General features: G+C 45.1%; 1 protein-coding gene across 4 annotated transcripts in view; it reads right to left on the reverse strand.

The window, feature by feature from the left end:
- LOC142559482 (uncharacterized) overlaps nucleotides 1–12,687 on the reverse strand; it is a 150,966-nt gene that overhangs the window by 123,561 nt on the left and 14,718 nt on the right. For all 4 annotated transcript variants that reach the window (XR_012823131.1, XM_075671092.1, XM_075671086.1 and 1 more), the window contains exons 2-3: nucleotides 12,124–12,311; nucleotides 10,957–11,141 (exon numbers count right to left, since the gene is read on the reverse strand). Coding sequence is in view for 3 of the 4 variants with exons in the window: in XM_075671092.1 (XP_075527207.1) it covers nucleotides 10,957–11,141; nucleotides 12,124–12,311 (373 nt within the window). In the remaining variant the exon portion in view is untranslated. The remainder of the gene's footprint in view (nucleotides 1–10,956; nucleotides 11,142–12,123; nucleotides 12,312–12,687) is intronic.

Here is a 12,687-nt window from a genome sequence, read left to right on the forward strand (position 1 = left end):
CGTGTCTACAGTATTATCAGGAGCACAACACTCGCACCTGTGCTGCACATCCACATTCCTTCACACACGTGCACACACTCAAGCATGTGCCTGTAGTGTCAGTCTGGAGTCACCATAACGCTGGCGATGCTCAGTCTAGACGCGCAGTGCCTGTTTCCCATCTATGCTTGTGTGCAATTTGTACATGCATTGCGATTAGTACTCCTGTTGCATCTGTGAAGCAACAACGGACCTTCAAGATGTTCAGTGTCCAGCGCTGTATTCAAGAAGGGAGAGGTGAGACGGAACTTCAGCAGTGCTCATTTACTGTAGTTAGGTTAGGCATCATGCTACTTCAGGCTTTTTTATGCGGAATTCATGGAGCATACTACATATTTCTCGTACGATACAATCTTGGCGAGCATGCCTCACACCATCAGGAAGGACTTAGTTAATCAAGTGTACAGCTCGTAAATTCTAATGGTGTTACTTCAATTACTTTTTGGATCTTTTTAGTTAAACTTTATTTTTTTGGCAACGTACTTTCAGCTGTGTGTTTGACGATTGCTCTGCATGCTCATTATATGCTCATCTTTTATAACTGATTTCTGGACACTGTGATACACAGAAAATAAGGTGCTTCGTTGTAAGTTTAATACTGCATCATTTTTCTTAGAAATTTGTCATTTATCATCCCTGTTGTGTGTGCTCTACATCAGACTAATAATGTTACTTTTTTTATTATTTCTGTATACATTCATAATGTTTTAAGAATGTTTGCAATGTCACTAAATTGCAATGTACCAGTTATGAGGAATAACTATAACTCGGTTGTGACAATCAAGGTTTTCCTTTGACATACACCTAAATCAGCGGATACGTCTCAGGCTATTTGTATGGTTTGAACGAACTCGGTACAAATGACAATCAAACCAAATAGGGGAATGGGAGAATCTATAGACGGACGCGTTGTGGCATCGCACCGCCTGTCACACGCTAGATCTAGTGATGCCAATGCCTTCTAAGATGGACAGCCTTTAAGCATAAGCCTGCTGTGGCTGTAGAAGATTAAACTTCATGAATCGACATTTATGTAAAAACATCAATTGCTTTCTCCCATGTGCCAGGTAGTCCATTTCTGCCTCCTCCTGAAATAACTTATGCATGCCCCATAAGGACAAGTCAATAGTGCTGGACAACGTGTCGCCACGAGGCTGGATAAAATGGCCTCTGTCGGACCAGTCCACGAACCGTTATATTTTTTATTCGTACGAACCAGAACTGAATTGGAAAGGAATCAGAGCGCGCTGAACCCAAATCGAACCGGTATTTTTTTCCAGTTTGACACCTTGGTTTGATTATCAGTAAATGCTGGCAAGCGTGAATTGACATCATTATGAGCATGAATGCGTACGTGTGAGCAGAAGAGTGTGCAAGTGAGTGTGTGGCAGTGCAGCTTTGTAGACATGAGTGTAAACGTGGCTGTGAAGCAAGCTCTGATCTTGCTCTGCATCAGTGATCACTTAACTGAGCTGGTAATTCACAGGAGTTATAAGCCTATGAGCTTGAATCAAATGAGTAAATGTGTGATTCCTTGAGATTTAATGGAGTCCGATCCCATGATTTGGTTAGTAGGTTTATGTCCGTTATTAGGGTAATCTGAAAGAGCCAGAGTGAGTAAGTCCGTGAGTCTAAGTGGGCCTGCCTGAGTTTGATTTTTGCAAGTCTGAGTAGGAGTGAACCTAGCTTAGTCTGATCTTAGTGTGTCTAAGTCCAAGTGATCCCAGCTGAGTAGAATACTGGCGAGTCTGAGTGCAGCTGATTAGGATATTGGTGAGTCAGGATGAGCACAGCTGAGCAGAATTTTGGCGAGTCTGAATGAGCCCGGCAGAGTATAATCCTGGTGAGTCTGAGTCCGAGTGATTCCTAAGTAAAATATATATTTTGTAAGTGAGTCTGAGTGAGTTCCGTCTATTTAACCAACCTATAGTCACAACAGCAAAACACTAGTTTTTCAAGCAAAATAACGAGAACATCTGACACCCTTTTTGCAAACAGGTGTAAAAGTGTGAGTGCACAGTATAGTACAAGCTCGTTAATTCGAACTTGCAGGGGACCAGAAAATTGTTCCGAGTTAAACGGAGTTCGAATTAGCGGGCGGGAGTTAAAATGAACGGCTACCGCACCACGCTGCACAGGCAGAACCCAAAGAAGCCACCTCGGGACTTGTTATCGCAAATTAGGCGCTACTACACGTTTGTGGCAGGTGATTTCGTAAATTAAGTTCATGGAGCTCGAACAGTGAACGAAATTAATTGATCAGTCAGTTATACGCCAGAAACAAGCATCAACATGCATTCATTTGAACAGCGAGGCTTAATGTCGAAATATATGACACTATTGATGCTCCAAAACATGTTTATTTACAGGGCAGGGTTAATGCAATCAAAATTAAATGTAGTCGGTAATTTGCATTTACTTGCGTTTTTTCTGTCATGACTGGCTACCTGGCTACCCGCCACGGCACAAACAAAAGCAGGACTATTATGACCAACGCACGCCACAGCTGAGCTCGACGACTGCAGTGCTTTGTCTCCTGCAGAAGCGTAGCTGTCGCAGCAGCGTGCGCCCACGCTACCCAAATGGCACAGGCACATGCAAGACAGAGAGATTGAAAACCTACTACGGCTTGTGCCGGAGCACTGGTGCCAGCAGCGTCCACTACGGAAGCGAAATAGCTGTCGCAGCAGCATGTGCGCTACCTGAATGGTGCAGACACATGCAAAACAGAGCGAACAAAAACCTGCAACGCCTTGCGCCAGAATGAATGAATGAATGTGTGGTTTTTATTGAGGCAAGGGCCAGGTATGACCAAAGAGCGCCATGCCAGTTTTAGTGGCTTCGCAGTGGAGTGATGGATTCTATGAAGTTGAAGTGACGTGGCTATAAAGGGGCCTAAAATATAGTCGCTGTAAAGTGCGTAAAATCTACGTGTAATAAGATTATGGCGATGACTAATGACGTGTACTATAAGCCTTAAAGTACATTGCGAAAAATGATGTGATATACAAAACATGTTAGATGCAAAAATTGGCCACAGCACTATGGCCTCACCAGAGCCCTTGAGGCACAAGGGCCTGGAGGCATGTACTATACAATACTGCTATCGCAGCCACATCCTCTGAAGAGAGGAAGCGCTGCGAATGTATGAGACTAACAACATGTAGGACAACATCGCTGAAGAAACCGAGGACTGCTTTGGCGTTAAAAAGCGGTTCTTTGCCAAGAAACATAGTCGGGTGAAGTGGGGTACAATAGGGATATGCCAGAGGAAAATGTTTCTTTCTCTCAGCTTCGGCTTCCCGACACTCCAGAAGGACATGGAGCATGGTCAGCCTCTCCCCGCATCTACCACAGGTTCATTTCTAGAGAGTAGAAAATTATGGGTCCCAAATGTGTGTCCTATTCTGAGTCGACAGAATAGGACATCTGTTCGCCGTGATTTTGTTACGAAGGGCCAAAAACTGTGGCTTTATCGCGTGCAGCTTATCATTTGTTTCCGCGTCCCACAAGTGTTGCCAGTGGTTCCGCAGTTTCCTTCGTAAGAGAGGCTTCAGATCAGTAGCAGGGACCGCAGCGGTAGGAGTAGCTTGCGATGTAATTGATCTGGCCATTTGGTCTGCTAGAACATTTCCCTCAATACCTCTATGGCCAGGTACCCAGCATATAATGATATGCTGGTTAGATATGTACGCTCTACACAGAATGGAGTAGAGCTCAATAAGTACAGGGTTTTTGTGTTTACAGAGTAACTTCAGGGCTTTTACGACGCTTAGAGAGTCTGTAAATATGACTGTTTTTAAGGTTTTGATTTCATTACATGCTTCACTGTCGACAATAGAACATGGGCTTCTGCCATAAATATACTAGTTTCCGGGTGCAGTGCGCTGAATTCTGAAAAAGATGGGCCGATGGCTGCGTAAGAAACCCCTGCATCTGTTTTGGAAGCATCCGTGTCAAACTTAGTGCAAGAGTACTTATACTGGAGTTCTAAAAAATGCATTTTAATATGTGCCTCTAGCGCATATTTTGTGACATCTACAAACAACATATCACAGCCTATGAGCTGCCAGTGCCATGGTGGTAACAGTTTCGCTTGAGTCATGCGACAATGTTCAAGAAGTGGAACACCCAATTCCTCAATGAGGTTCCTCAGACGCAAAGGAAACAGCTTCCTCACTGCAGGTCGGTTATGGTAGAGCCTAGGAACAGCAATATAGGTTATGGTTGAATAACAAGGATGTTCAATGTTCGCTTGTACTCTCAGAAAATACAGTCGAACCTGACTATATCGAACCCATTTACATCGAATTATTCTATATATCGAACAATTTCTGGACACGGTATAGTTACAATGAATATAGATTGCAAAAATTAGGCTTACATCGAACAAAAATAGCAGCGACTCCCGATATATAGAACGTCAAGCGTCGGAAAAGAGCCCCCAGAAGTTGGCTTTCCCTCGTGGTGGCGAGGAAACCCGGCGGCGCGGCTCCATCCAACCGCTCTTCCTACAGTGACCATGCTGCTTCAGACGAGCCGTCGATATCCCCCCTGCAAAAAATAATCCTGGCCAATGCCCCCTTTAGAAGATGCCTGCCACATGAGCTGAGAAGCTGATTCCGGCCCCTCTCCGCTTTCCTGCTCTCCACCTGGGTCGGCTGCGAGCGCTACTTGCGGCGGCTGCTACAAACTGGAATAATGTTTCTTTGCCTCCGAGATTTTAGCGGCGTCTGTTGCAATCCCGGAGGCAGGACCCGCGGTCTCTTGTCAAGCCATTGGTCGAGCGCTCGCCAGCCTAGTAATCGTCAGTTCCTCCGCAACAGGACGTGGGGCCAGCAGCGAGCGCCATCTCTCCGCGACCCTGAACTACAGGAACCTGCGCTCCAATGGGAAAACTAGTGACGCGGCAGGCATCTAGTAAAGGAGGCATTGTCCTGGCCCGCCCACAGTGCTTGCTCAGACAGCCAATTAGAGGCTCTTGTGCCCTCGTCGTGCAAGATGGCGAAAGTGCGAGTTGTCTCACTGCTTTTCTGGTGCATTGTGGCTGGTGCTGAGCCGTGCTCCCGCAAGGGGTGCAGAAGATAGTGCCAGCGTTTCCTCCTTTCCCACCGCAAGAACCACATCACATGCAACGGCTGCAGAAAATAGCATCAACCTTTCCTTTTCCCCTTAAGAACCACTTCAATATCATTGTGTGTGCGCCTTGTGGGCCTTCTCCCGCAGTGTTGCTGTGATGAAGCGTCAGAATTTGCCTTCCGTCGTGAAGCTTGAAATCATAAATCAGGTCGAACGCGGTGAGAAATCGGATGTCCCCGCAGCGTGCACGATTCCGAGGAGCACTCTCAGCACAATCTTAAAGAATAAGGTGGAGATTAAAGCTGAAGCAGCCAAAATTGCGACCCGATGCCCATGGCGCCCGATGCGTACGCACGGCTGTGTACGAGTGGTTCATCCGAAATTGCTTCATCTGTGCCGGTTTCTGTGCGCTCGGTGATGACTGTAAATTCTGACGAATGCGACGAAGCCATTGGCGGTGTTGCGGAAGTTTGGAGCGAGGTGTCAGAATTTCCAGAAGCTGTTGACGAATCAACGGTGGACGAGTTTGTGAGTGCAAATGATGGCGTTGCGACCACGGGAGAACCTGAAAACGAAGACTACATTGCCGACATCGTACCGAGCACAAGTGAAAGTGGGCACAATAAGGAAAGCAATGACGGTCCTTTGCCCACATCCTCCGAAGTGATTGGTGCGCTCGCACTAGTCCGGTGCTTCTGCGGGAATGCAGAAGGTTGCGGCCTCAGCTGCTCCGACTCCTTAGACAATGTGCAGAAGTGCGTGCGTCGCAGGCACCGAAACTGCCCAAGCAGAAGGAAATCCATGACTATTTCATGCGAAACTAAGCTAGTTTCATCAATAAAGTGATTTTATACATGGTATGTGCTTTTATGAAATCCAATTATTTAGCAGGCTTATATCGAATTATGCTCTATATCGAACTGATAGGCGTTTTATTGAGAGTTTGATATAGCCGGGTTTGACTGTATGTAAAACTGCTATATGACCCTCTGCAGATGAAGTGACCACTGATTTGACTCTACGTAGAGGCTCTGGATTGGACTTGTCCTGGAAGCACCAGTCACGAGACGGATACCCAGATGGTAGATGGGGTCTAGGATTTTTAATGCCCTTGGTGTTGCAGAATTATAAATTATTGCTCCGTAATCAAGGCGGGAGTGGACAAAACTGTTATATAAGTTTGGAAGGCACTTTCAATCACTACCCCAGTGATAGAAGCTTGAGAAGGTTCATTGTTTTCAGACATTTTATTTTTAGGTTTTGAATATGGGGAATAAACGTGAGCTTTGAGTCTAAAGTGATTCCCAAGAATTTATGTTGGCTGCTCAAAGAGAGTTGGTCTCCCTTGATAGTAATACTAGGCAGTGGTGCTACCCCTCTCTTGTTTGAGAAGAGTACGCAGGTACTTTTTGGGGTGTTTATTTTGAAGACATCCTCATCCGCCCATTTAGACAATTTGTTTATCACAAGCTGCACTTGTCATTCACAGATAGCAATATTGCATGATTTGAAACTTACTTGTAGATCATCAACATAAACAGAATAAAACATTGCGCATGGAACGACTGCATACAGGCTGTTCATATTTACAATAAATAGTACGCAACTAAGTATGCCCCCTTGCGGAACACCAGTTTCTTGTGTGAATGATTTAGATAAAGCATTATCAACTTTTATGCGAAAAGTGCGGTTAGACAGATAGCTTTCAATTGTGTTTAACATGTTCCCACGGACGCCCATCACGGAAAGATTGCGGAGGATCCCGAATCACCATGTCATGTCGAACGCTTTTTCTAGATTTAGAAATACTGAAAGTAAACTGCTTATGAATTAATGCCTCTCTAATGTTCGCCTCAATGCGGACAAGGTGGTCTATTGTCAACCTTCCCTCTCGGAAACTACACTGAAGAGGGCCTAGTTTGTTGTTACTTTCTAGAAAGCTGATTAAGCACCAGTTTACCGTTTTTTCAAAAACTTTGCACAGACAGCTTGTCAGCGCTATTGGCCTGTCACTGCTGGCTAAGGCTGGGTCTTTCCCTTGTTTAAGTAAGGGGGTGACTATAGCTTCTTTCCAGGACGATGGAATATACCCCGCTGCCCACATGGTATTGAAAATGGATGAGAGTGTTTCCAGTGTTTCAGGGTGTAGGTGCCTAATCATATTGTATATGATATGATCGCCACCTGGCACTGAGTTGTTGCAAGAAGCGAGAGACGCCTTAAGTTCCGCCAAAGTAAATGGGCAATTGCAAGCATCACTTGATGACCCTTTGTGGTTTAGGGGATGCCGCTCCTCGCATTCTTTCGAGTCTTAGAAATGTTTCTGTATAGTGCAATGCACTCGAGATATATTGAAAGTGTTCGCCTAGAGAATCTACCCGATTTTCCAGGCTATCACCTTGGCCACTTACTAACAGTACGGGATGTGACTCCCGACCTATTAACTTATTTACCCTATTCCATACTCTTGTTTTAGCAGTGTATGAATGTATACTAGAGATGTACGCATCCTAACTTTCTCTCTTTGCACGTCGACGTGTTCTCCGGCCTTGTGGCTTGACTTGTTCGAAATTAATAAGGTTTTTGGAGGTTGGACAATTTCGAAGCAATCTCCAGGCTTTATTTTGATTTTGTCATGCTTTCAGACATTCGTCGTTCCACCATGGGATGCGACGTTTACTTTCCAGTCCGTTAGTTTGCTTGATACATTTAGTTGCAGCGTCAATAATAAAACCTGTTAGATATGCCACAGCATTGTATACATTAAAACCAGCAATGTTATCTCCGCCGAAATACGTCAGCTCTCGGAACAGTTCCCAGTTGGCTCAGTTCACGTTCCATTGTGGAAAATGTGGCGAGCATCCATCCTGTTTTGTTAGGTTTAAAATAATTGGAAAGTGGTCACTTCCAGAGGGGTTCTTCAGAACGGTCCACTCAAGATACGGAATTAGTGTACTCGATATTATACTTAAGTCTATGGATAAGTACGTGTTATGTGCCACACTGTAGTACGTTGGCTGTTTCTTATTATTAATTATACATGCTTCTGAGGAGGAGAGGAAGTTTTCAATTAGGCGACCTCTCGCATCACAAGTCTCCTCACAAAGTGTTATGCGCATTTAAGTCGCCGACAACTATGTAGGGCACGGGAAACTCATCTACATAGTTTTGAAATTCTGTTTTGTGAAGTTTGTAATTCGGAGGAATGTATACAGAGCTAATAGTGACTAGCTTGTTAAACTACACCCCTTGGACAGCAACTGCCTCTAGAGGCGTACAGAGTTTTTTTTTCCAGCAGGCAACACCTTTGTCAACTATGATAGCCACACCCCCGGATGACACGACAGTGTCATCGCGGTCTTTACGAAAAATAGCATAGTGTCGGAGAAAATTAGTTTGCATATGTTTGAGGTGTGTTTCTTGAACACACAGCACCTTTGGACTATATTCATGTAGGAGTTCTTTAATGTCATCGAGATTGTGGAAGAGACCTCTGACATTCCAGTATACTATTTCTGTCTCCATTATGGTAAATGCATTGTGTGCTATGTGTTTAAGAGCCGAGGATTAGCTCACGGGCGCTTTACAAGCGCCATGAAGCGAGTTTTGTCTTTTTTAGAGCGGTCGAGAGAGGCTTGCCGCTCCTTAGGCGCTGGTGGTGCCGTCTTGCTGGTTGTTGTGTCCAACGGTTGTTGTGTCCATTGCCTCCTGCAAGGCGCTGTTGACTTGAAGGCCTTGTCTCAGCAGACGAGACTTTTGAGGCCACTGGCCCGGAGGTTGATGGTCCCTTCTGGGGTGGCAGAACAGCTGCAGCCGCCGGGGAGGGCAGATGGCGTAACTGCCGACTCACTGCGTGTGGGCTGGACACCCGCCGGAAGCCGTTGTATCACTGCCCCCTGACGCGTCCCATCGGCAAAGGTGTCCTTTGGCAGGAAGGATACCCACCTGCGTGCTACCTTGAAACTTATGTTTTCTTTTACTTTAATTGTAACAATTTCCTTTTATTTCTTCCAGGATGGGCAGGACCACGAGTATGCAGCATGCTCCCCATCACAGTTTACACAGTGGAGAGAGTTTTCACAAGATTCAGAGGTCTGCTCATAAGCACTGCATTCCGCGCAGGTTTGGCAGCCTTGGCAGCTCTGTGAACTGTGAACAAAATGCTGGCATTGGAAACATCGCAGGGAATTGGGAACGTATGGCCGAACACGAAACTTGGGCAGAACACTTGTGCCAAATGTAAGTATCAGGTGTTTGGTCTGTATTTCCTTATTGTCACGCCTCATCTTAATTCGGTTAACGTTGATGACGTTCTGCTCACTGAAGCCCTCCAGGAGTTCAGCTTCAGTCAGCTCCAAGAGATCATCATCGGAGACTATGCCACAGGTGGTATTCATAGTAAGATGCGAAGTTACTGTTACCTGGGCGTCGCCAAATGATACTAGATTAGATAGCTTTTCATATTGTTTCTGGTTGCGGAGCTCCAAGAGGAGATCACCGCTTGCCATCCTGGATGCTTTATAACCTGTGCCAAAAACTTGGGTGAGAGACTTAGACACGAGGAATGGCGAGATTGTTCGCACAGGTTTGTCTGGTTGTTCAGAGTGGATTACATGGAAACGAGGGAAAGTTTCTTTTTGACGGGCAAAAAACTCGAAGACATCATCGCTGCGCCCCCCTTCAAGGAACGATCAGGTAGTGGGGGAAGAAGTAGCCATAAGAGAGTAATTTCGGCAGTAACACCAGCCGCCCACTGTGGAGTCCTGCAGGACTTGTGAAACACAGCCTGCAACCGCCAGCTGTACATTACCATTATAATCAAATATGAAATAACATAGGTTGGCTATTCACACAAGGTTAACCCTTGCTGCCTCGAAAAATTGGAAGGGAAGCCAGGAGAAGACAGGAAAAATGGAAAGTGAGACAAAGACGAAGGATGGAGGGAGAGAGAGACAGGAAAAAGCAACTACCGATTTCCCCCGGGTGTGTCAGTCCGGGGGTGTCGTCTATATGAAGCAGAGGCCAAAGAGGTGTGTTGCCTCTGCCGGGGGGCCTTAAAGGTCCGAACACCCGGCATTGGCTCAACTCCCAGGATCCTCCTTTCCCCAGACACGGATAAGCCGCACACGGCTACACGCGGGAGCGTCCGACCCTCATGCGCTCAAGTACGTGGTGTCGCAACACACCAAACGCCTGCTGACGCAGACGCCCTTGTGGGGACTTGCACCAGAGCACTGGCGCCGGCGGCACTCGCTGCGAAAGCGAAATAGCTGTCGCAGCAGCATGCGCACAGGCTACCCGAAAGGCACAGGCACATGCAAGACAAGAGAGTGCGCATGCGCCATGGAGACAAACTGTCGCCGCAGCCATGAAGTTGCGTTCTCAGTCACAGAGATGGTGCTAGCCTTGTAAACCAGGGGCTGTAAACCAGGGGCTCCTAGTTCGAAATAACCATTGTGCATACCGGCATGTTTGAATTACCGGGAATTTCCCCCATTGAAACACACAAAGCTGTGCCAGGACCAGGGCATCAGTTCAAATTAACTGTAAGTTCGAATAACCGAGTTCGAATTACCGAGCTTTTACCGTATTAGATTCAGTGTGTTGCTTCTACCAGCACAATTAGTCATTGCCTTCTTACCGCATCAAGTCAATAGTGAACTACACAGCTACATCATAGTGCAAGTTCATAGTTCATAGAGTAAGTTCATAGAATATAATGTTCATTCGAAGCTGCTGATAAAAAAACAAAAATTTCAAGCCAGTTATTGCAAGTTTGCAGTATGAAAGTCAAGGGCAGTAAATTCACCTCTGAAGCAAGAGAACATAAATGCTAACCTCTGAGGCAAAGGAATGTAAGGAAGTCTTCTGTTTTTGGTCTCCGCTTGCAGGGCAGCAGTGTTGAAGGTTGGCTCACTGTCTCTCTAGCGTCCCGACATGGTGGCAGAAGCTTGACTGGCGTTGGCATGGGACTGCTTGGGTTGGAACCCTGAGCAAACTTGCGCTGAGCATGTACTTTTATCCTGCACATAATACAGTTATCAAATGAAATCACCTATTTATCGCATCTTCCCTGTTTTTAAGAAATTTCAAACAGGTTTTCCGAAACACACAGTATACTCCCATGCAGCAGCAATGACTTTGCAAAAAAATTAATGCTGGTCAAAAATTTTTAGGTGCAACAAGTTGCAAGTGGCACAATAAATCTCCGACAGTACACAAAAAAATGCTATGGCCTACCAGTGACCAACAGCACACCATCAGAAAGCACAGATCATCTAGTGTAGCATCAATCCCGAGTGCCTCATGTCCAAGCCTAACTGTTTTTATCAAAACTTCTAAATGGTGTTGCCTCCATAGATTGGTAAACACAACAAAGAAATAAGGTGGTCACATTCTGCAATAATTGTTTAAGCAAGCCATCCATGCAATTAATTTCTAGTCAATAAAAGTTTACAATGCTCAGTGATAAAATCAAAGTCTTCATAACAGATTATTGGCCAGTGTTAGATGGCTCACTGGCGTGACATGCACCGACACCTTAGAATAGTCAAGGGTATTTTGAAATGCTGGAAATGAACCCCAACTGCAAAAGTGGCGTCATCTCTTAATACCATAAAAGCCACTATTCTTTCATTCTGTATTGGTGTAGCGAGCACTAACAGCTTTTACTAAATTGTTATCCACCAGTAGACCAAGGCATGCTTCAGACATATACATATAGTATATCGCCAATGTGCAAAGTGTAATCTGATCAGCAGGTCACAATCCAGTGGAAGCAGAACTTCATGAGAGAATTCTTATAGTGAATGCGTTAAGGACCTATTACTAGCAGAAATATCAATGCCGCACTGAGATATGCAAAACAATGCTTCTGAAAATATGGCAAAAAGACAACAGTAAAGCAAAGAAAGATGAATTATGGTACTCCATAATTATCCTGCATAGAAGCTGACAGAGTCCTTTTAGCTAATAATGATAAAGCATGGCTTCAAATGCAATTACCTTTTAGAATCGGTGTCAGTTGCCTTTTTTGTGACAACTGCGCTTACTGAAGTTTTGGGCGTCTGCTCCCGGCTATCTTCTGATGTATTCTCATCCAACAACCGAGTTTTTTTGGTTTCATTCAGTGAAGCATACAGCGCTTTCTTCAGCTGCTTCTCTTCCATCCAGTGAAGACCATTGCTGCATCCCTGAGAAAAAAATGTGGCATTTATTTTACTGCCTTAAAAATCAAAGAAATATATGTGTAAACTCGTGAAAGGCTCCTCCTCCCCCCTTTCCCCACAAAAAAAGAAAAAGTCCAGTATAGCTTCATAATTGAAGACATTTTGAAGAAAGGGTTTTTGCAAAAACATTACAATACTGTTTAAACTCGGGACGTCGAGCAAAAGTACGCATTCCAGCATTCATCATCAGCAGCAGCAGCCTATTTTTCTGTATACTGCAGGACGAAGGCCTCTGCCAGTGATCTCCAATTATTCTTTTCTTGCACTAGCTGATTCCAACTTGCACCTGCAAATTTCCTAATTTGATCACCTCACCTATCATTTTCTGCCTTCCTCGACT

Source organism: Dermacentor variabilis, chromosome 1 (genome assembly GCF_050947875.1).
Source record: "Dermacentor variabilis isolate Ectoservices chromosome 1, ASM5094787v1, whole genome shotgun sequence".
NCBI lineage: Eukaryota > Metazoa > Arthropoda > Arachnida > Ixodida > Ixodidae > Dermacentor > Dermacentor variabilis.